Source organism: Ceratotherium simum, chromosome 6 (assembly GCF_057802395.1).
Source record: "Ceratotherium simum simum isolate JZ-2026a chromosome 6, ASM5780239v1, whole genome shotgun sequence".
Taxonomy (NCBI): Eukaryota; Metazoa; Chordata; class Mammalia; order Perissodactyla; family Rhinocerotidae; genus Ceratotherium; species Ceratotherium simum.
The window spans coordinates 24,249,677-24,274,349 of NC_141905.1; the positions used below are offsets into that span (position 1 = coordinate 24,249,677).

A 24,673-nucleotide genomic window follows, 5' to 3' on the forward strand; every position below is an offset into this window, starting at 1 on the left:
CACCATGTATAACGTCTACAACATATGCAACCACAAGTGTGTCTGGCTTTGTGTGTATATGTAAACATACTGTGCTGCAACTTTTTTCCCCAAGTATTATCATCTTGGACATCTTTCTGTTTTGGTTCATACCTCATGTTTTATTTTTTTTACTTTTTTGTGTGTGTGAGGAAGAGCAGCCCTGAGCTAACGTCCGATGCCAATCCTCCTCTTTTTGCCAAGGAAGATTGGCTCTGGGCTAACATCTGTGCCAATCTTCCTCTACTTTATATGGGATGCCACCAAAGCATAGCTTGACAAGCAGTGTGTTGGTGCGTGCCCGGGACCCGAACCTGCAAACCCCCAGCCACCAAAGCAGAACACGTGCACTTAACCGCTACGCCACCAGGCCCGCCCCCCATGCCTCATGTTTTAAATGTAACTAAATGATAAACACCACCCCTAGTTAATTTTCTTGGAATGGATTATTATTTGTAAAACCTTAGAATCAGAGTTGAAGACTTTGAATATTTTAAGGCTCTTGACGCATAACCAGAAAGGGTGCACCACTTTACATTCATTTCACTCTCATTGTGAGTATAAAATGGTATTTACAGTACTTTTTTTTTATAACTGAGGTGTAAATAACAGCAAGGCCTGTTAACAGGAGGCTATTGATTGGCTTTGGCTTTGCCCTTGAGATTCCTTTTTTTTTTTTTTTTTATAATTTTATTTATTTATTTTTCTTCCCCCAAAGCCCCAGTAGATAGTTGTCTGTCATAGCTGCACATCCTTCTAGTTGCTGTATGTGGGACGCGACCCCAGCATGGCCGGAGAAGTGGTGCGTCAGTGCGCGCCCGGGATCCGAACCCTGGGCCGCCAGCAGCGGAGCGCACACACTTAACCGCTAAGCCACGGGGCCGGCCCTGCCCTTGAGATTCCTAATTAGCCCAGATCATAGATGCTTCTAGTAAAGCCTGTGTAAAATGTCCTCAGTTGAGTTACTAATGATCCAGAGTTTTCTTCTCTGAAATGATGTTCCACCAGACCGTTGTCCAGGAGGTTACAGGACCCAGAGATGCAGACCAGGGCCTGTGGTGCTGGTATCAGGGCTTTTAAACCTTGGAAGCCCATGGTAAAGCTTGCAGATGAAGCTGCCACCTGTTTCTAGGATCACAGAATGTGCCAGAAGGTCCCTCCAGATCAAGTCCAGCCCACTCGTTTTACTGATGGGAAAACCAAAGGCCAGTAAAGCACTTGGCTGTGTCACCCAGCAAATGAGCGACTGAGTTGAGATTGGAACCTGGGCTCCTGTGTGCAATCCATTGTTCTTGTTACTCAGGACCCTAGGCAGCAGGATTCCCAGGGGGTCCCTCTCATTCTCCTTAGAATCTACACCAGGAAAGTAAAGGTGGAGACACAGTTCAGTGTAGTGAGCTAACTTACAGAAACCTAACAGTATCTCAGTGTGTTTTTTACTGTGCTCCTGCAGGTGAACAAAGCAAACATCAATTTTTTGAGGAAACTGGTTCAAAATGGCCCTGAAGTTCACCCAGGAGCCAATTTCATTCAGCAGAGACATACACAGATGAAAAGGTAATGCTTTCCCAATCTAGTTGAATGTAACTGCTATCTCATGTCATTTTAGTATGTGGAAAATACCTGTTTAAATTGCAATGAGCTTAGGTACGTCATTTGTTCTGTTTGACCATGGAATATACACGAAGTGTTCATTCGGTCCCCAGCATGTAGTGTTATTGGATCTAGGTGGACAGAACACATTGGGGTACGAAAGCGGATCATCTTCTGTGTCACCTGGGCTCCCCGGGGTTCCTTCAGTGTGTTCATAACGCAGGAGGCACTCTTTTCTCCTGTTGAGCTTTCACAGCAAGACGACGACTGACCGCCAGTGCCTTTTTGTCTCATGTGGGGATTCTAATAGGGCCCTGTGGGAGAAGCTGGTTTGTTACTGTAGTTCTGTGATTCTAAGACACACTCTTCGTATTTTAACGTTTCTAAAATTAGGAGATATCTTAGAATCAGTGTTATAGTTTAATTGGTGGCTTATTGGTGCTCCTTAGATTCAATGAAATGTGATCTATTTTATTTATATATATATGTATATATATTTTTTTTTGGCGAGGAAGATTGGCCCTGAGCTAACATGTGTTGCCAGTCTTCCTCTTTTTGCTTGAGGAAGATTGTCGCTGAGCTAACACCTGTGCCAGTCTTTCTCTATTTTGTGTATGGGACGCCGCCACAGCATGGCTTAATGAGCAGTGTGTAGGTCCACCCCTGGGATCTGAACCGGCAAACCCTGGGCTGTTGAAGCGAAGTGTACAGACTTAACCACTACGCCACCAGGCCAGCCCCTGATCGTTTTAGAGATTGAATCCTAACATGAAGAAGGAGAAACTTGGTGAGGGAACTTTGTTCTCACAAGTCATGTTTATTATTGTATGTTCAGGTTTTTGAAATACGGAAATAGGGAGAAGATGGCTCAGGAGCTCAAGTATGGGGACATCGTAGAGAGACACCTCATAGATGGAGATGTGGTACTGTTCAATCGGCAGCCCTCGCTGCACAAATTGAGCATTATGGCGCATCTGGTGAGTATGAGGTTTCTGTGTTTATTTTGTCTCAGATGGAAATCTGCTGTGTGTGCAGTGCTGAATTCTGGACTTCTAAAATAGCCAGTAATCTCAAATTTTCATAACTTTTGATTTTCCTCTTCTCTCACTTTTTAGTTTGAGTGAAACTTTTACATTTCAAGCTTCCCTTCAGTGTTTTTAATATTTATACTGTAATATTGATATACAACAGTAAAACAGAGAGGAACTAATTGAAAATTAGTGTAAAAGTAACTGGCATGATTTCACTTACAAACAAAAATATATACATAGATATGTGTGCACAAATTATGTAAAGTAGATATGGCGGGGAATTGACTCGATTTAATTTCGCATATTGACTAAGGAACTAAAATGCTTAAAAGATTTTTCTTTGCAGTAGTGCTCCAACTAATGCCTTAAACCATATTTTTTTGTTGATTTAGTTTTGCAACAGCAGCAGTTCCTTTTTCTGGAGATTTAAAATGGAAATGAGATGCAACTCTAATTTGTTAAATATTCATAAATTCTCCTATCAGCAAAGCCATTAAATCCATGAGCATTTGCAAACAGTGTTTAAATAGGCTCTTAAGGTAGTGATTTTCTAGATTCAGTTTTTCAGTAGTTTATGAACACATTGCATTAATCTTTTTACCTAACAGTGGAAATACCAAAGAAGCAGTTTATGATTATGGGGTTATGATCATGGGATTTAGGGGGTGAACAAAAGCCTTCCCTTTCTGGAAACTTTTGCTTGGCTTTGGAGCATTTTTAAAATAGAAAATTTTTTTGTTTGAAATTTTTCAAATATACACAAAAGTAGAAAGAATACTCCGATGATGGGGCCAGCCCCATGGCTTAGTGGTTAAGTGCACGTGCTCCAATACTGGTGGCCCGGGTTCGGATCCCGGGCACGCACCGACGCACCGCTGTCCAGCCATGCTGAGGCGTCATCCCACATACAGCAACTAGAAGGATGTGCAACTATGACATACAACTATCTACTGGGGCTTTGGGGAGAAAAAGGGAAAAAAAAAAGGAGGAGGATTGGCAATAGATGTAAGCTCAGGGCCAGTCTTCCTCAGCAAAAAAAAAAAAAAAGATGAGGATTAGCATGGATGTTAGCTCAGAGCTGATCTTCCTCACAAAAAAGAAAAAAAATAATACTATGATAAGCTCACGTATTCCCATCCTCTTTATTCAATAATCTTCTAGGTTTTGCCTCACTTGTTTTATTTCTCCCTTTTTTCTTTGATAAACCCAGATGCCATGTCTTTTTTCCATGTGTATTCAGTTTACTTCTGTAAGAAGCACCTAAGCAGCCTGCCATTACCACACCTCACCGAATGAACAGTCATTCTTTGGTACTGTCTAGTACCCAGTCCATATTCAGATTTACCCCAGTGTCTCAAAAATCTTTTTGGAGCTAGTCTTTTCAAGTCAGGATGCAAACAAAGTCTACACATTACATTTAGTTGATACATGTTTTAGGTCTCTATTGATCTGAATAGTACTCCCTTCTTTTTTTTTTTTTTTTTTTTTTGTGAGGAAGATCAGCCCTGAGCTAACATCCATGCTAATCCTTCTCTTTTTGCTGAGGAAGACTGGCCCTGGGCTAACATCTGTGCCCATCTTCCTCCACTTTATATGGGACGCCGCCACAGCATGGCCTGACAAGCGGTGCGTCAGTGTGCACCCAGGATCTGAACCCCGGGCCGCCAGCAGCGGAGCGCACGCACTGAACCACTATGCCACCAGGGCCGGCCCCTCCCTTCTTTTTTTAATTTCAGAGTCATTGTTGAAAAAACCAGGTCATTTGTCCTGAAGAATGTTCCGTGTTCTCAATTTGTGTACGTGTGGTATTAAGTGTTTCTTCATTCGTCCTCTTACTCCTGTGAACTGGAAGTTAGCTCTCAGGGCATGATCAGATTCAGGTTCAACTTTTTGGCAAAAATAACTCATGAGTGGTGCTGGCTAATTCCTCTTGCCTGATTTCAGGAGCCACGTATTGTCTGGCTGCCATGCTTTTATTTATGCCAAGAAGGTTAGGGATTCACCTGATGTCTTCCTTGCAAGGTTCCTTGTCAACCTTTTTCTAATGGTTTCATCCATTTATGATCGTTGCCTACATTATTTCATTGGGGCTGCAAAATGGGGATTCTCTAATTTATCTTTGCTTTCATATTTAATACCTAGCATTCTTACACTGAAGAAGTTTCGCTTGTTAACTAGGGCTATTGGTTTGCCTAGAAATACAATTCCTAAAGGAAAGGCAGAATAAATGCCTAATTCTTTTTCCTTTATTGTCAATTTGGGGAGTAAAAAGTTGGTGCTCAGTTACTGCCAACTAGGTTGGTTTGGGTTTTTTGTTTGTTTGTTTTGGCTTTCCCTTTCTTCAGTGTCGTTATAAACTCATGACACTGACTAAACTTATTTAGTCAGTGCCTTTTAGTCAGCTTCTGCCATTGATCTTTTTGATATCAAACTGTGGTATCATCGGCCAATGGGAGCCCCATCACGTGGCTCCTATGTTGGTGTTTGCCTCATAGTATTAAAACAAGTTCACTGCATTCATTTGATCTAATAAAGCTACTGAATGAATCCACAAGTACGTATATCACTTGACAGAATGTACTAGAAATTTATTTCCTTAATGTAAAGTTTCCAGTTTTCCAGAACCTTTTTTTTTTTTTCTTTTTTGGTGAGAAAGATTTGGCCTGAGCTAACATCTATTGCCAATCTTCCTCTTTTTTTTGCTTTGAGGAAGATTAACCCTAAGCTAACATCTGTGCCAGTCTTCCTCTGTTTTTTTTTTTTTAATTTATTGAATTTTCCCCCAAAGCCCCAGTAGATAGTTGTATGTCATAGCTGCACGTCCTTCTAGTTGCTGTATGTGGGACGCAGCCTCAGCATGGCTGAGGAGAAGAAGAAGGAGAAGCGGTGCGTCGGTGCGCGCCCGGGATCCGAACCCAGGATCCGAACCCGGGCCGCCAGTAGCAGAGCGCCCGCACTTAACCGCTAAGCCACGGGGCCTGCCCAAGTCTTCCTCTATTTTTTATGTGGGTCGCTACTATAGCATGGCTGACTAGTGGTGTAGATCCTCTCCCGGGATCCAAACCCGAGAACCAGAGCTGCCGAAGCAAGTGCACCGCACTTTAACCACTACACCACAGGGCTGGCCCCAGAACCCGTTTTTTAATATTTTGAAACTAAAAAGCTTTTGGATAAATGACTAAGTTCTCCTCCCATTTTGTTTTGTTTTGTGTTCCACAGGCTAGGGTCAAGCCCCACCGGACGTTCAGATTTAACGAGTGTGTGTGTACACCCTACAATGCGGATTTTGATGGTGATGAAATGAACCTTCATCTTCCTCAAACAGAAGAAGCTAAAGCAGAAGCCCTTGTTCTCATGGGGGTATGTAGGGCGGGGTGGCCCAGCTTCTGTGTAACAGCTCCTTGAAAGGAAGGGACAGGGAACGTGCCCTGTTTCAAAACACCCAATAGTATATTAGGGAGTTAGTGTCTGTAAAAGGTGCTGATTTGGGGGAGGGGGTATTTTCTAACCTATAACGTGGGTTCCTGAGAGGAAATATATACATGAGCACCAGTTATAAAAAGATAAGACAAGAGTGTAGCAACACCTTGACTGTTGGGTATCATGGGAAAAGAAGATGTTCTGCATAAGTAGATTTTCCAATAGCTAAAGATTCTTTAAGCACCAATACATTTTATTGAACATTCTGGGTGGAAACCTTCTCCAAGTGTATTACATGCTTCTTTGTCTTCTAAAGGGCAATAAACATAGTCATTTTGTCATGCCTGTTACCACCTTTTTATTTTACAAGTGGTGAAGGCGTGCCCGTTAAATGCTGGAAGAGTTCAGTGCTGGGGGAGGGGGTGCCTGTTCTTGAGAAGCTTGGAATTGGGCTCCAATTCTTGTGCTTTAGATCCTGTTCACTCGGAGCCCAGCCGTGGCGCGGTGGTGCACACTCCCTGCTCTGCAGGGCTCTTCCCTCCTAAGTGTAATGGCCCCAAACTGTTGAGTTTTTAGAGCTTAGGTCTTGCTTTTCTCCAGTATTCTAGTTTTCTGTATTATGAACATCTGATGTGTCTTGTGGCTTTAAGTGTACCTACCTCCAAAAATACTACCATTTCTGATATAATGCTACTAATCTGTTTTGGTTTCAGGTAGAAACCAAAAACATAAAGTGAAGGCAGTCAAGTTCTGTAGGCGGGTCTGTTAAAGTACGTGAGGATTTGCGGGGGGGGGGGGGGGGGGGTGGTGCATTCATGCCCTTGCCTGGCTTCTTCATGGCGGAAGTTGCCATATCTTTTCTGAGAAGTGAAGTATTTAATGTATCATGTATTTTGTGTGCATGTTTAAATTACCCTTTGGAGAATTTATTAATAAATTCTAAGAAATTCATGTAGCTAAAATAGACTGAGCTTTTCAACTTTTTTAAACATCGATTCTTATTTATTCAAACATTCTAGCATAATGGGAGTTAGTTACATATGCTAAAGTTTCTACACATCAAAACTTCTCTTTTTTCTTTATTTCTACCTCTTTTATCTGTTTGTTCCTTATCCATGAATTTAGATAGTTGTGATCATGGTTTAGAATAGCCTTTGTTTTCCTTTTTTCCTGCTTAACTAAATACCCCATTTGTTGTAGAGTCTTCGTAATTATCGATTAGAGTGGCTTTGCAGTATTTCACTGAGTTAGCACACCATGATTCATCTACCCTCTGTTGTTGAAAATTTGGGGTGTTTTCCTATGAGAACTAATCCTTCTTTTCCTATGAGAACTAATCCCTCAAGGGCCATCTATTTACATTTAGAGTCTGTCTTCTTTTGAATTATTTCTTCAGACTCCTCGGCCTTTTAAATGATTTAGTTGATGCTTATTGAGCACCTGCTGTGTGCCAAGCACTCTTCTGGAGCACAGCAGTGAATAAGAAAGTCAAAACTCTTGTTTTCATCCCTATTCAAGTGGGGATAGATAGAGAATAACAAATACAAAATATGCCAGGTGGTGATAAGCGCTAGGAAGAAAAGGATTAAGCAGGGTAAGGAAGAAAGAATGAGAGGGGTCCTGTTTTGTAAAGAATTATCTGGGAGGGCCACTAGAAAGGTAACGTTCGAGCTGAGATCTGAAAGAAGGGGGAGAATGAGCAGTATTGACTGTCAGCAAAAGAACAATCCAAGCAGAGGAACAGCAGGGGCAGGGCCCCTATGGTAAGATCATACCGGGGGATAACAAGACCCTAACCTGTTTTCTCCTACGCTTCAATATTTGTAGCAATTGTGACAAGTACTTTGTCGGGTATGGGTGGATGGTAAGAGAAGAAGGTTGATGCGTGGGTGGGTGATGGAGGGTGGGTGGCCGTGAATGAGTTCTTGTTCTGTGCTCCCCAGTCAGAGGGTGAATAGATCACTACAGTCATTCTTTCTGATTTTGCACTCTAATTTCCAGTAAGCTCTTCAGAGGAAATAATCATTACTTATAATAATAAGACATGGGAAACAGGCAATGTCCACTAGTAAGAAATTGTTTAAATTATGTCACATCCATACAGTGAATCCTGTGTGGCCCTTAAAAATGATCACATAGTATACTTATTGGCATGAAAGCTCTTTATGGTTTACTTTTCATTAAAAAAGTAGATTGTGTGTAAGACGTGATCCTCTATTGTTTGGTAAATAGATGCTTATATGTTTATAAAAATGTTTATAGCAAAAAGATGGAAGGGTTATATACCAAAGTCTTAAACAGTAGTTCTTTTTGTTTGACAGTTCATGTATGGGGGTTTTTTTGGTTTTTTTTTTTTCCTTGTCTATATTTTTAGATATTTTTCTATAATTAACATGTATAATTTTTGTAATAAAAAGTAATATTTAGAATGTTACTAATGATAATAGCTATCAGCCTGCAACCAACCAGTTAGACTTTGCCATTGACTTTGCTATTGAGGATCTATTTTGTTCTAACAACATATTTCACTGTTTAAAAATGACAACAATAAAACACAGGCCCCAAGGATGGAAGAATCTGTAGTTACCATCTGGACAGGTCCCCTCAATTTCCTGTGAGAAGTTGTCATCTGCTGTACTGACTTAGCAGTCCTGTCTCAGTAAAGCAGGTTGGGGCGCTACCTTGACTGTGGGAGACTTTTCCAGAATATGCCAATCTCAGCCTCATGCACTCTGCTTCCTCCCCGAGACCCCCCAACCCCTACCTCAGAGAGCTTCTCTAAACCAGAAGTGAGCAGCTGTTTCCCCACCCAGTTGGAGGATCACTGCTCTACGTAGTGTTCAAAAGAAGGCAGGAACAGGTCTCAGCCTCAGAGAACCTTTCACTCTGTGTGCGAAGGCCCCGAAAACCCACAAATGCACGCGAGCACCTCCACATCAGGATTTGAGCATATGTGCTGTGAGGCACAGAACCTTTTTAAGTTCAACTATGCATTGAACAACTAGCACCCTTTTTTTGCCCAATGTAGGCACTCATTAAATTTTAGTTAAATCCTGTTGTTGAATTATTTGTTGTTAGAACTTAATGTCTTAAACAAGAGAAATTGAGCAGTTCTGCCGTCATTGTGGAGAAGTATAGAATTGATTGATTTCAAAGATACACAGTGCTATTCATTCATTGAAGTGAATTTTCTTTGGAGAAGTACATTTATTAATAACAATAAAGTCTTACGTAGAGTTCTTCATGAGAATGCAAAACACTTCACTCGGTATTTTAGTGTTGGTAGGAACCTCTGAGATCAGTCTTGCTGGTATTTTTTCTCTCCTCTTGACAGATGAAGGAAATGGACGTTAGTGACAAAAGCTGGGATTAAGACCTCCTGGTTTCCATTTCTCAGCTTCATCTTTCTGCTACTCTTTATTTATTGTAAAAATTCAAAGTTTTTGTGTGCACGTCTTTGGACTGCGTCATGCCTTCAACTGTGGCTAACTTACTGTGTTTAATTTTCCTTTAGACTAAAGCAAATCTTGTAACACCAAGGAATGGAGAACCACTAATTGCTGCTATTCAGGATTTTCTAACAGGTAGGTTTCAGGATTTTCTAGTAGGTAGGTTTGTGAAATTCACTTGAAAGGAGACTGTGGAGCACAGTGATTCTCATTCACAGTGATTCTCATTCACAGTGATTCGTGTGATGACTTGAAAAGCTGTTGAATCGCCCGTGTTTAATTCTGTGGTCTGTTTACTAAGTTTCACTGTGAACCTATTTGAGATATTTGGGTTGGTTATTCATTGAATCAATGCGCATTTATTGAGCTCCTACCATACGCTGGACGTTTTTGAAGGGCTGGGGAGATGGCAGTGAATCAGATAAAGTCGGTTCGGTTGTGGCGCTTAGATCTACTTGGAGGAGGGAGCCGATAAGCAGCTCTGTGTTTTAGCTCACTCTTTAGTAATAGTTCGAATTTATTTTACAACTGAAACCTTATGATTTTCTCACAGTTTCATTCCTTTTTTTGTGTGTTTCTTGACATTCTCAGGTGCCTATCTCCTCACTCTTAAGGACACTTTCTTTGACCGAGCCAAGGCTTGCCAAATCATTGCTTCAATATTGGTTGGCAAGGATGAGAAAATTAAAGTTCGTCTCCCACCCCCTACAATATTAAAGGTTTGTGCAGGAGCTGTGTGTGTGCGTACATAGGTGTGTGTGTGTGTCTGTGTGTGTCTGTGTCTGTGTCTGTATGGATGTCCCCGTGCCGGTGCTGGGTTTGTGTGTGATCATTGTACAGTCTGGCCTTATTTGCACGCAGAGTGGTTGAGACCAGGCTCGGCCAGCTGATAGTCTGGCTTCCTTTCCTCCTCTAGCCAGTCACCCTGTGGACGGGAAAGCAGATCTTCAGTGTCATCCTCAGACCTAGTGATGACAATCCAGTGAGGGCCAACCTCCGAACCAAGGGCAAGCAATACTGTGGCAAAGGAGAAGATCTCTGTGTCAATGATTCCTGTGAGTTAAAGCAGTGGGGTGGCGGCGGGGGCTGGGGGTGGCAGAAAAGTAAGTGACCAGTCACTTCCTTCACCTAGTGAGCAAATCTGATGTTTCTCTAAGGCCTTAGGCAGGAAGCTTGTTCTTCAGAGAAGTGTAGCTGGTGTTTCTCCTCTCACACGTGATTCTCCATTTCTCCAGAAGGTCGAGATCATGTAGACACACGATCCAGTGATTAGAATGTTCTTCTCCAAATGTGTTTTGTCTTAAGTGACTAGTTTTTGTCACTCAATGCAGTTTCTTTTATTCTGCCTTTTTTGGTTTTCTGGGTTTGTTGTTGTTTTGTTTGGTTGGGTTTTTGTTGGTGTTTGGGTTTTTTTTGCCATCAACAAGGGTCTCATTATTTAAAGCATATAGTTTATTATTTTATGTCCAAAAATGTGTTCATTGTCTAAAAAGTATGACTAAAAAGTATAACTAAAAAGACTAGTCTTTTTTACTTGCCTCACCTGGTCAGTGGTTTTTTTGATAATGTGAAGATCAGGTGTAACAGTGAGAGGATTTAAAGGCAAGCCATCTGAGTCATCTAGACTAATTCAACCCAAAGTATGTTCCACAGACCAGTGCCACGCAGCCAGTATTGACTGTGGCTTGAGCTCCTTAGCTCATCCCAGACTGCTGACGAGCACTTCCCCACCCGGCCACGGTGAGGAGCACGGGTTTAGAGTGGGCTTTGTTTGCAAGGCCTGTGACAAGAACGGGTCTCCAGGACTCTGTGCTAAAGAACTGAACTGCAGAGTCTCTCCGGAGGTCAAAGTTTCTCCTGTCTCGTAATGAAGAGTAAATGTTTTGAAGAGCACTGAATTTTCTCAGGTTTATAACCATGCCTTTGAAGATATACTCTGGTCTTTAGATACTTTGGCTTCTTGTTTTACACTGTTTTGAATCTTTCTGGATATGAATTTCATTTGGTTGTTGTGTAGGCTATTCATGATGGTGCCACTATCAGTGTGTAATATCTTAGGTGAATAACAAAGTGCTTTACAGTTTACAAGGCACTTTGCTGTGCATGGTTTCGTTGATGCTCAGAATATCCCCATGATGCAAAGATGACAAGTGCTTGATGTTGTCATCCACAGTTCACAGATGAGGAGGATAAGGGTCAACTAATACATTTCACAGTGAGGACGAGAGGGTATCTAACTGGGCCTTTCTTGCTTTTCAGAAGTTCCTAGATTTCTCTTTTTTCCCCCTCAAAAAAATATTTAAAGAGAATTTCTATTTGCTCTGCCTTCACTTTTAGTATGGGAACAAATTTTCTCAACTGCCTCATTCATTTTGGAAAGAGGCAAAGTGATAAGTAATTGTTTAAATGCATAATCGTTGTTATGCTTCCAGACGTTACCATCCAGAACAGTGAGTTGATGAGTGGCAGCATGGACAAGGGAACGCTGGGGTCAGGATCCAAGAACAATATCTTTTACATTTTGCTGCGAGACTGGGGGCAGAATGAAGCTGCCGATGCGATGTCGCGGCTCGCCAGGCTGGCTCCTGTTTACCTCTGTAAGTATCTTAGCAGCCTCGTTTTATTGCCACGGTTGTGGGGTTTTACAGGTTTCTTTTATTCTTTCATCTGCTTACCTCCGCACCTGCGCACACACGCGCACATGCAGAGAAGAGAATACTTTTTCCAAGCTAAGTCATTTATGTGTTTTCTTAATGAAATTAACTCCATACTGACTAGTTTGGCAGCAGATTTGAATTTGCTTTTCAGTTCTCTTCTCAAATCTATAGTAGCTCCCTGTTGCCTACCAGATAGGGTTGTGTTACATAAAGGGCCCTTCCTGGGCTGCTTCTGGGGTCCCTGTGCATGCGCTGTAGCCCGCTGGGCCTTCTGTGACTCAGCATTACAGTCACTCAGTGTTTCCCTGCTATCCTTGCATGGTTCTGTTTCCTTTGTTTGCTCATGCTTTGAGCATGCCACGGGTCAAGAGATTTTGCATGTCCAAAAACATCTTTAGTCCGCTCTTACGCCTGACTGATTCTTCACTGGGAATAGAATTCTAGGTTGAAACTTATTTTTCTTCAGAATTTTGAAGGTATTGCTCTACTTGGTTTTGCTTTCAGAGTTGCTATTTAAGTGTATTTCTATTCTTATTCCCAAGTTTTTATGTTTGAATTGCCTTTTTATTCTCAGAATCCTTTTTATTTTGAGAATCCTCTCTGTGTTTGGTGTTTTGAAAGTTCACACTGGTATGCCCTTGTTGTGGGTCTTCTATCATTCATTGTGCTGAGCACTCCTTATATAAGCTTTCTTAAACTGCAGCTATGTGTCCTTCAGTTCTGGAAATTTTCTTGTATTATTTTTCTGAGAACTTTTTCTCCTTTACATTCTCTATTCTTTCTTTTTAGAATGTCTGTCAATTGCCTAGTAGAGCTCCTGGATTGATTCTCTTATTTTCTTCTTTTCCTTGTTGTCCAGTTTTTGGATTCACTTTATCTTTTTTTTTTTTTTTTTTTTTTGCTGAGGAAGATTTGCCCCAAGCTAACATCTGTGCCAGTCTTCCTCTGTTTTGTATGTGGGTTGCCACCACAGCATGGCTGCCGATGAGAGGTGTTGGTCTGCGCCTGGGAACCAACTGAACCCGGGCCACCAAAGCAGAGTATGCCGAATTTAACCACTAGGCCACAGGGCCGACCCCGCAGATTCACTTTATCTTTTAACGCTTCTATTGATTTTTTAAATTTTTTTCACTATCATGTATTTAATTTCCAACCATTGTTCTTATTTGCAGTAGTTCTTTTCTTTTCTTTCTTTTGTTTTTCCCAAGGCTTCCTGTTCTTGACCCCAAGGAACATCTTCTCTATCACTCTGAGAGAAATTAGTCAGTTTTCTTTGTTTCCTAAATTTTCTTTCCTTTTAGTTTCTTCTTTCTGTGGATTTGTTGTCTTCTTTCTTTTATCTTGAAGACTTTCCTCACATGTCTGGTCCTTGGCTGTCGTTCATATTTTAAGAGTGAGGCACTAAGACACTGCTTGGAAATGGAGCTTATTGGTTGATGGGCCTCTCAGCTCCTTGACTGAGCTGCAGGCCAGCTTTTTATTGAGGAACTATCCATATCCGTAATGCTTTTATCTAGGGAGGCTTGGTTTCTCCAGAGACATATCTTCCAATCCCAACCTCCTTCCCAAGGGTAGAGACCTGGCTGCCAGATTCTGGGAGCTAGACAGGGGAAGGGGGCTAAGGAATCAGCCATGGAATATGCAGACTTGCCCTCGGTGCCCTGAGTTCCAGTCATCCCCGCCTGTCTGCACCCAGTATCCCCCTGTCCATAGCTCCTACTTCCATTTCCTGGGGAGTAAACTCCCATCTCCGACAGGGGTAAGGGCCTGGGGCCTGTTTCTTACACAGACTTTCCACCGGGTTTCCCTGTTTCCAACACATACGTTGTCTCCAACATCTGCGGAACCTGGTTATCTAGTTTCTGAGCCTTTCAAGGCTCATCAGTCCTCTTTTCTACAGCCACTTTTAGGCATCCCCTTCCCTACCCTACTAAGCCAGTCACCTTTCATCTGCCCACTTAGGATTATTGATAGTGCACAGCTCCATCAGAGGTAGCATTTATGGGTATTTCTTATCTCTGTGTCTTGGAGTGATTTCTGAAAAGAGAAGCCAGAGTGGGTGGGGGGTACAGAAAGGTCTCTGCAATGCTGTATTAGAACCAGAAGGCAGATGGCTCACTTTCTGTAGCTGGTTTTCTCAGGCTGCCCTTTAGTCTTTAATGGCCATCTGCTTTATATTATAGTTAGTTGGGACATCACTGTGCTCCCCACTAGGTTGTAAGGTCTCAGAGGAGTTCGTGAGTCTTAGTCGTTTTTGTTTAACTCCCTAGGGACTGATACAGTAAGTTTTTATTTAATTGAATTATAACAGATTCTTTGAAGGTAGGACCTTGTTTCCCCGTAGTAGGTTGACTAACATCCATGGCTGTCTCTTGCTGCTCTACCTGCCACCTGTTCTGCAGCTAACCGTGGATTCTCAATTGGGATTGGTGACGTCACACCTGGTCAAGGACTGCTAAAGGCCAAGTATGAGTTGCTGAATGCTGGCTACAAAAAATGTGATGAGTACATCGAAGCCCTAAACACGGGCAAGCTGCAGCAACAGCCTGGTTGCACCGCTGAGGAGACCCTGGAGGTGAGTCTGGCTCTTTGTGTCAGTTCAGCCACTGCGTGCTCTTGGGTTGTGCTGTAAGCCAGGAGGAGAAGGTAGCAGAGGGGTGTGGGAAGTAAAGGCAGTGACTTTAGCCCCGTGTTGGCTCTGTGCTGCTTGTGTGTGTTCTCGTTTGTCTAATGAGGGGAGGGCCTTTGATCCAAATCCTCTACGTCCCTTCCAGCTTTGATGTTCTAGGTGGTGAAAACACAGCCATGTGTTTATTTGGCCACACGGGGCTGCTCTTGTTCCTGTGTCACACTTGGGCCCCTTCTGTAACTGGTACTTAAGTGCCTCTGCCCTTTCAATTTCCCCCATCCTTCAACTAGAGGCTGGCACCATAGCTCTTTGGATGGATGGTCTTTGAAAGAGACTTGGATACAGAGGAGGGAAAATTCATGTCTGAGAGACACATACTAATCTGCTACCCTCCTCACATTTGAGACTAGGTTAGCTGAGAACTGGACCAGCCCATGTCAGAATCAGAGTCACCACCAGCCTCTGAGAGCCCTGCATTCTCCCTAAAGCAGCCCAGGTCAGCCGTCTGACTGCATCAGAGTTTTGCCTGGCTCTTTTCTGCCTTCCTGGTAGCCTGGGGCTCAGAGCTTTAACTCACCTAAGTATGGGAGAAAGGCTTGTAAGCAATAAGATTTTTTCTGAAGAAACGAAATTTTTTTTTTTTTTTTTTTGTGAGGAGATCAGCCCTGTGCTAACATCCGCCAATCCTCCTCTTTTTTTGCCGAGGAAGACGGCCCTGGGCTAACATCCGTGCCCATCCTCCTCCACTTTATATGGGACGCCGCCACAGCATGGCCTGTCAAAGCAGTGCGTCGGTGCACGCCCGGGACCCGAACCAACGAACCCCGGGCCGCCGCAGCGGAGCGCACGCACCCAACCGCTTGCGCCACCGGGCCGGCCCCAGAAATGAAATTTTTAAAGCAGAGAGAAAACAGAGTTGTGTGAGGCATTCACCACTAGCTTATTCTTAATCTCACTAAGTGTTAGAGAGAGAGAGAAAAAAAAAGAAATGGATGTTTCTCACCTAGAAAATTACTTGAGGCCTCGGCAGCACCCGATTTTAATGGGACCATGGCTCCTAATTGATTCAGCATCCTTTTTTTTGTGAGGAAGATCAACCCTGAGCTAACATCCATGCCAATCCTCCTCTTTTTGCTGAGGAAGACCGGCCCTGAGCTAACATCTATTGCCAATCCTCCTCCTTTTTTTTTTTTTCCCCTTTTTCTCCCCAAACCCCAAGTGGATAGTTGTATGTCATAGTTGCACATCCTTCTAGTTGCTGTATGTGCAACACTGCCTCAGCATGGCCCGACAAGCAGTGCGTCAGTGCGTGCCTGGTATCCAAACCCGGGCAGCCAGCAGCGGAGCGTGCACACTTAACCGCTAAGCCACGGGGCCGGCCCCGATGATTCAGCATCCTATGTTGTGAGTTGAGGAACGACAATCTGGTTGGGCTCATGGACTAGAATATTCCTATAGAGTCACTCATCACATGCTTAACTTGTGGGAATTCAAATGTGTGCTTGGCAACAAATTTTATAAATAATACAAGCAATTCTCTTTTACTACATACTGTGTATTATACTTCATACATTTATTTAGGCATGTGTGTGTATACACAGTAACGTATATGCAGATATGTTGTTATATAGGGTACTGTACACAAAGCCATGTGCATTCTACTTTATTGGCCATTAAAAGGATTTTTCAAGGATCTGTTCCTAATTGTTTTTACCTTCCACACTGATTTTAGAATCTCGGTCTGTATAGGTGGAGCATCTTGGTCTTCTAAAGCTCTGACCTCCTTATTTGTTGGAAATCTGACGTCTCGCTTAAATTTTCTCAAATTTCCTTAAATGTCAAATTGAGCATTTGTGATCAGCAGAGCCAATGAGGATGACTCCACCACGAACCCCTTTCTCCCCACAGGCCTTGATCCTGAAGGAGCTGTCTGTGATCCGCGACCACGCTGGCAGTGCCTGCCTTCGGGAGCTGGATAAGAGCAACAGCCCCCTCACCATGGCTCTATGTGGCTCTAAAGGTGAGTGTACGCCTCTCTGGCCACTGCTGTCCTTGTATTCTCCATTTGGGCTGGCTGGTTCTGTTCTGGAAAATGTAAGAGTCATAACTTCAGACCTTTCATTTATAAGGGCTTATCTTTTTAAATCATATGTTTAGTAAGAGACTTAATTATTGGCATTTTAGGAAGCTTAACTCCTTTGGAGAAACTTCTTGGTAATGTGTGGATTTCTGAGTTTGAGGGTGCTTTGACCAAACTTTATCTTATTTAAAAGAAAAAAAATGAAAGAAAAGAAAAGCTAGAGATTTTTAAAACAACATTTTTAGTGCTGTGGCAAAACGCTGTAATATCATAGTTACCCAGGACCATAACGCATTAGGTTTTGTGACACTGCACTCAAATTCAAAACCTCCAAGCTTCTCCTATTTTTGTAAATTTTTGTAGCAGAATAAAATCCAATGTCTTTAACTTTGCTGCCTTTCACCGCAGTATTCTCCTCCTTCCTGCCCCTGGTACATATCACACACTTTCCCATTCCTATGTCTTTACTTCCCACTCTTCGACCTGCTTTGGAATTCTCCTGCCCACCCTTTTTATGTCTAAATCATAATGTCCTCCAAAAGCCCAGCCTGGTTGCTGGTCCTTCTTGAAGACTCACTTGCAAGTCTTTCCTCCAGCCCCGAAGTGCTCGTTTGCTTCTGAGCACCTCTAGCCCTCGCTCTGCCTTTCTTGCATGACTGACAGCTATACCCTACATCGTTCTGATTCTGTCTTTGGCTGTCCCTAGACTGTGACCTTGAGGATCAGGGGCTGTGCTACGTTGTAGTCCTGTGCCATCTCACATATCTGCTTGCACTTCGATCAATGTTATGTTGGTAAACGAGTGTTACATTCCTGACCCGCTTCCCCAGGCTCCTTCATTAACATATCACAGATGATCGCCTGTGTGGGACAGCAAGCCATCAGCGGCTCTCGCGTGCCGGACGGCTTTGAAAACAGGTCCTTGCCTCACTTTGAAAAGCATTCAAAGGTAAGCAGAGTGGATTGGGCAGAACTTTGAAGGGCAGCCGTCAGCAGTGCAAAAGAGAGTAATTGAAGCCCTGTGGCTGCCAACCACGCAACTCTTGGAGGTGGAGTGTGAGGGCGGAGGCTGCTTGGAGTTATTCCCTCTTCAACTCAAACTGAGTCGTGCAGAAGGAACCTTGTTAAACTCGGAGCTGTAAAACTTGGACCAATGCCCCCTTGTGTATTTTCTCTCCAAGGAGGAAGATTTCAGGTTCCCATCCAACTTACCTTAAGTAATCAAAATGTAAAGTTACCTTGTGTATGTGTTCAGTCTGTATGCTTGTTTTGGGGTGCTGACATAAAAGTATAAGGATTTTAAAATAGTGATAGTATGAACCACAGTAAAATGACCAGGACATTCCAGGTTCTCCTCTCTGGAATTCTCGGACTCGGCTTTTCAATGACTTCTGGGTTCCATTGGCCATCGTGGTTTGGGCTCTAGTGTAAGCAGAATGAGAGAGAGAGAGACAAACCTGTGCTGGGGTTTTTCTGGGATTCGGGGGCAGACAACTATTAAATCTATAGTTGGGGAGCTTAGACTAGATTTGGTCACTCAGTAAGTTCTAAATTTGGAGTCACCTTTAAAGCACAGCCGCCCCAGCTACTCCTGCCCCTGGAATGGCAAGATTTCTGTCCAGCCCCTCCTGGGGAGATGTGACTGCTGTGCTGAGAACATTAGATATTTTCTGTATCCGGTGGCCCAAGGAACAATTCAGGTTCTCAGCCCAAGATCAGAATTCACTAGAGGTCAGGCAGCCAGGTGGTGGCTGGAGTGGTACCTGCCTGTGCCGGCCAGGCTGTGAGTTCTAAGGCCTGACCAATTTAGAGGAGAGGCCAGGGGCATCCAGACTTCTCAGTCCCTGAACCAGTGCTAGACTTCAGGATAGAGGTGCTTGCCTAGAAATGCCTGTGTGTGCACCAGCTGCTCCTTAAACGAAATAGGGAAGCAAGAAGTTGGCCTTTTCATCTGGATTGTCTTCTTAGAAACACTGACCAATCCAGATCAAAGGCCATTTGGCCACTTCACATGGTGTTTCATGTATGTATGTATGTATGTATGTATTTTTTACAGTTTTATTCAGATACATGTTATATATCATAATATTCACCCATTTAAAGTGTACAGTTCAGTGACTTAGTATATTCACAGGGTTGTGTGATCATCACCGCGATCTAATTTTAGAACATTTTCAACACCCCAGAATGAAACCCCGTAAACATTAGCAGTACATGGTTGTGTTTCGGAGGTGGGCAGGGCTGGCCCACTGGAAGCATGTCTTGGAGGGAGTCATTTCCCAGGGAAGGGGCAAGCTGCCGTGGTCTGCAGGGTACTCTTTGAGGTCCTTGACTGCTTGCCTGCTCTAGGGATAGCAGCCTGAGCTTCTATTTCCCCTTGCTGAGCCATTTGCCTGCTGCTGGCAGCAGCGCCAGCCCTAGCTGGGACCTCAGCCTCCTTGTCTCTGGTAAGGATGGTTTGTGCCAAGTTATTTCTCCTTCAGGAGAAGACATAAAGCCTGCCACTTCATGAGAGTGCATTGGCCAGGTATTTATAGTCTAAAGGTGTGGGGCATTTTCTGATTTGAATGGATTTTGGAATTGTGGACCTTGAACTAGTTTTGTTTGATTTTTCTTTTTTTCCTACCTCTCTTTAGCTCCCAGCTGCGAAAGGCTTTGTGGCTAATAGCTTTTATTCTGGTTTGACACCAACGGAGTTTTTCTTCCACACAATGGCTGGCCGGGAAGGTCTAGTTGACACAGCCGTAAAGACAGCTGAAACAGGATACATGCAGGTAACTTGAAGAGATGTAGGCCAGGGCCAGCCTGTGGCGTAGTGTTTGAGTTCGTGCGTTCTGCTTCGGCGGCTGGTGGTTCACCGGTTTAGATCCTGGGCGTGGACCTACTCACTGCTCATCGAGCCATGCTGAGGCGGCGTCCCACATAGAAGAGCAACAACCCTACCACTATGATACACAACTATGTACTGGGGCTTTGGGGAGAAAAAAGAAAAAGAGGAAGATTGGCAACAGATGTTAGCATAGGGCCAATCTTCCTCCAAAAAAAAACAAAGAAATGTAGGCCACTAGCAATGGAGCAGGACAGGGCTCTGCAGATTTTGACTGCTGAGTGTTTACATATTTTGTACATGAGCTATCATTTATCCGGTCTTGGTATTTAACAGGAAAAATTGAGAAATGTGGGTGCCCTAGAAATAAACAATATAAAAAGGTAATATGTTCCAGATCATTCTGTGTACCTTGAATGATCAAGACCAGGCCAGACCACACATACCAGAGCTCTATAGAGGAGAACGTGGACTGGAAGTGCAGCCTGGGACGTGACGTTGAACCTCACTGAGCCTCTGTTTCCTGATATGTGAAGACGGGGATGACAATACATACCTCCTGATTATTGGGAGGACTCTGCTTCTTGCTTTGCAACTATCTCTGTAACTCATTTCATTCTAATGGACTCCGAGAACCTATTCCAGTGCCCGAAGGAGGGCTTGGACACTTGGAGGGATGGCTCTTTCTCCGTTGTGTGTATGGTTCTGGGATAACAGCCTCAGGGGACAGGGCTGAACTAGAGGCTTTCCTGTGCCTCTGCTTCTCAGATGGCCACAGAAGTACCCTCAGTGGCAGAGGAGTAGAAACACATCCCTGCTTTCTTCTTCCATAAGACCACAAGCGAAGGATTTCCTTTCAGTCTCCAATTTTCATGTCTACTCTACATCATAATCTATATTTGTTTGTTTTTTCAATGTTTTTATCTACTTAGAACACTAGATAAAGTTAACACTCCAGACTGCTGGGCCATGAACTTGCTGTGACTTTGTGTCCCCATTCTCCCCACTGTGGATCACAGTTTGAGGAGCATGGCCTTTTGCAAGCCAGGAAACCAAGATTAATGAGCCAGAAGTGTGAATGAGTAGACCAGAACAAACAAGGTTGATGAGGGTGAAAATGGACTCGAGTCAGTACACACCTATTTCCATAACCTCTTCTGGGCCTCTGTATCATTACTGATACTTCCCTCGTAATCATCTTTTGATGGGAAGTTGCCCTTCAGTTTTGGAGTGTGGTGCTTTTGTCAAAAACCCAAGACTGTGGGCCGGCCCCATGGCTTAGCGGTTGGGTGCGTGCGCTCCGCTGCTGGCGGCCCGGGTTCGGATCCCCGGGCGCGCACTGATGCACTGCTTCTCCGGCCATGCTGAGGCCGTGTCCCACGTGTAGCAACTAGAAGGATGTGCAGCTATGACATACAACTATCTGCTGGGGCTTTGGGGGAAAAATAAATAACTAAAAATTAAAAAAAAACAAAAAAAACCAAGACTGTAAAATGCTTTTACCACTCTTGCCAGAATGTCTTTTGACTTTATTTTTTGTCTTTACCTTTTTGAAGCAGAAAGTATGTCTTTCCCAGCGCAGTCTGTTAACCTAGAACAAATTAGTTCTGGCATGAGGCATTTTTGTTTTGAAGTTGCCTGGAGGAAGATTTCTTTCTCTTGAATTCACTGAGCCACCATCACATTACTAGCTGTAGTGTGCTGCTGGTGGAAAGTTCCCCCTAAGCAGATTTGAGAAATGGCTGCTGCCTGCTGATTCAGACACAATGCTGTTCCTGTTCTCTCTCCTTTCCTCTCTGTCCCAGAAGAGGGCCTGCACCTGATCCTCTGGGATTCCTATTGAAGTCCACAGGGGTCCTGGATTAAGTTGTGTTTAGAAATGCAAAGCTGTTGCATTAATTTATACTGTAGGGAGAAAGAGGGAGGGCAAAAGCAGCCTAGGAAAACAGTGTTTGCAGAGTCCTTTGAGGGTGATGGGGTTGAAATTGCTTGTATTCTAAAACACACTAAAGTGCTGGAGGTTGGAGCATATTCTAAATCCCACTGCACAGGCTGGCGAGTGCTCTTGGGGTCAGGGGACTCTTTAAGGGATTTCTAGTAAAATGTTTTTATGTGATTAAAGTGCTAGTAACCTTGAAACTTAGAGTTGCAGGTCTCATCCTCTGCGCATGTGACCGGTCTTCTCAAAGCAGCTGAGCTTTTGTGTCCCCTCCTTTTCCTTTAGAGAAGGCTTGTGAAGTCTCTTGAAGATCTTTGCTCACAGTATGATTTGACAGTCCGAAGCTCTACAGGTGATATTATCCAGTTCATTTACGGGGGAGATGGCTTAGATCCTGCAGCTATGGAGGGAAAAGATGAACCCTTGGAGTTTAAAAGAGTTCTGGACAACATCAAAGTAAGATTTAGCATTATATCTGGGGTTAGAGTGTTTTCGAGGACATTTCTTTAGAGTGGAGGGACCCTTTGGGAAATCACACACAGTTAATGCTCCGTCTTATCTACCCAACCACTGGGTTAGTATTTTTGTCTGTGTTGCTCTGCACAATTTTCCCAAATAGTAAAGGAAAAATACTTTCCCACTTTGAATGTCTAGCACTGCTAGTAATCAAATGCCAATAGAAGAGGGCTTTGGCTTCTCTCTGTGTCTCTGTGTGATAGAGACCAGTGTTAAAAGTCATGGGTGTTGAGAAGCAGGCACATTTCGCTTTAACTGGGTGTATAATTTAAAACAATCTTTTTGAGGTAGTTTGACAATACTGACCTGAATTTAAATGTGGGTGCCTTTTGACCCAACAGTTCCACTTATAGGAGTTTGCCCTACAGAAGTGATCTAAATGTGCCAAGAATGTTTTTCAGCATTGTTTATAGTAGAGGCAAACCGTTAGTGGAGGATAGGTCTAATACGTAATGGCCTGCCCATACGCTGGGATAATATGCAGCCATTAAAACTTTGGGGAGGGCCGGCCCTGTGGCTTGGTGGTTAAGTGCGCGCGCTGCGATGCTGGCGGCCCGGGTTCGGATCCCGGGTGCGCATCGAGGCACCACTTCTCCGTTCATCCTGAGGCCGAGTCCCACATACAGCAACTAGAAGGATGTGCAGCTACGACACACAACTATCCACTGGGGCTTTGGGGGGAAAAAATAAAATAAATAAAATCTTTAAAAAAAAAAAAACTTTGGGGAAATCCCAATAGCTTGGGAGTAGGGGAGTATTTTCACTCTTGAAATGTTTGGGGTTTTTTGAAGCAATTTATATTTTTATAGCAAATATGGGGTTGGGTGAACATGGGGAGTAATGGAAAAATATCCACTGAATAGCCCAGAAGTCTTTGTGTAAGGTGGAGTGTAAGTTTATCCTGTTTTCACCTTCGTATTAAAGGTAGAGTCTAAAATTTGTCTTGAAAGAAAAAAAAAAACATCACAGGTTGCTAAAAGCTCAGTCTGAGTAAGGTCATTTTGTCTCTTGTCAATTCTTTCATTGAATTCCACTGCCTTCTCCGTTGCCCCTACACATCGCTTTCCTTTTAATACTTGAGGCAGTCTTCCCGTGCCCAAGCGAGCCTGCGCTCAGTAAAAACGAGCTGATCCTGACCACTGAGTCGATCATGAAGAAGAACGAGTTTCTCTGCTGCCAGGAGAGCTTCCTGCAGGTAAGCCCGCGGTGGTGGTCACACCTGGCTTGGCTGTCACGAAGAAATTGTTTGCCAAGTGCCAACAGAGAATTTTATAAGCTGGGGGGTGTTTATGGAAGAGTGTTTCTTTGTTAAAAAATTCGAGAATGGCCTAGGCAAAACCTCACCAGCCATCATGAAGAATTTATCTCATGTCTCTTTACTTTATGTCTTTTACACAAGTGTTTCCCTGTTAGAAAAAAAAATGCTTGAGAGAGAACTGTTTTATTTTTTTAACCCTATGCCTATCAACCCCCTACAACCCACTTTCTTATCCTGTGGGCCAGCTCTTCCCTCAGTCATTCTGGATCCCAATAATTTTGATTAGTAGTAGCGTTGTTTTAATATCATTTAGTTTAAATTGCTTTTTCTCTTACCATAGTATGGATCAGAAATCCATGGAGTCAGCCTGTCTTTTTCTTCCAGGGAGCTGTTACCTTGATAGCAGGTTTTTTAGGGATTTTTTTTGTTTTTTTGATTTCACTGACCTGCTCAAGCAGCTCCTTCCTGTTTATAATCATGGTTCTGATCAAAAGCAAAGGGATACATGGTTTCCTTTGTGGGCTGATTGGTGATTCAAATGTAGCACAAAACAGCAAGAATGTATCCCTTTAAGTATATCAAAAATAGGGGCCAGCCCAGTGGCATAGCGGTTAAGTTCCTGCGCTCCACTTCAGCGGCCCAGGGTTCGCCAGTTCGGGTCCTGGGTGCAGACCTACGCACCGCTCATCAAGCCATGCTGAGGCCGCGTCCCACATACAGCAACTAGAAGGATGTACAGCTGTAACATACAGCTATCTACTGGGGCCTTGGGGAGGAAAAAGGAGGAAGATTGGCAACAGATGTTAGCTCAGGGCCAGTCTTCCTCAAAAAAATAAAATAAATAACTAAAGCAGTAAAAAGCTTAGATAAGAATGTTTTGGGCCAGCCCCGTGGCTTAGCGGTTAAGTGCACGCGCTCCGCTACTGGCTGCCCGGGTTCAGATCCCAGGCGCACACCGATGCACTGCTTCTCCGGCCATGCTGAGGCCACATCCCACATACAGCAACAAGAAGGATGTGCAACTATGACATACAACTATCTACTGGGGCTTTGGGGGAGAAAAAAAGGAGGAGGACTGGCAATAGATGTTAGCTCAGAGCCGGTCTTCCTCAGCAAAAAGAGGAGGATTAGCATGGATGTTAGCTCAGGGCTGATCTTCCTCACAAAAAAAAACAAAAAATATATAAATAAATAAAAACTGTTTAAAAAAAAATGTTTTAGTTAAGGAAGCTCTTCACTCTGTTCTTTCACATGTT

The 24,673-nt window shown here is 43.4% G+C and overlaps 1 protein-coding gene across 2 annotated transcripts in view; it reads left to right on the forward strand.

Annotated features, from left to right (window-relative positions):
• The window catches only part of POLR3A (RNA polymerase III subunit A), a 48,592-nt gene that overhangs the window by 10,959 nt on the left and 12,960 nt on the right, over positions 1–24,673 (forward strand). For both annotated transcript variants that reach the window (XM_004426899.3, XM_087431988.1), the window contains exons 9-21: positions 1,472–1,575; positions 2,447–2,588; positions 5,862–6,002; positions 9,577–9,646; positions 10,103–10,230; positions 10,428–10,566; positions 11,944–12,108; positions 14,571–14,743; positions 16,706–16,817; positions 17,708–17,826; positions 19,514–19,651; positions 21,929–22,099; positions 23,241–23,354. In XM_004426899.3, coding sequence (XP_004426956.1) covers positions 1,472–1,575; positions 2,447–2,588; positions 5,862–6,002; positions 9,577–9,646; positions 10,103–10,230; positions 10,428–10,566; positions 11,944–12,108; positions 14,571–14,743; positions 16,706–16,817; positions 17,708–17,826; positions 19,514–19,651; positions 21,929–22,099; positions 23,241–23,354 — 1,716 coding nt within the window. The remainder of the gene's footprint in view (positions 1–1,471; positions 1,576–2,446; positions 2,589–5,861; positions 6,003–9,576; positions 9,647–10,102; positions 10,231–10,427; positions 10,567–11,943; positions 12,109–14,570; positions 14,744–16,705; positions 16,818–17,707; positions 17,827–19,513; positions 19,652–21,928; positions 22,100–23,240; positions 23,355–24,673) is intronic.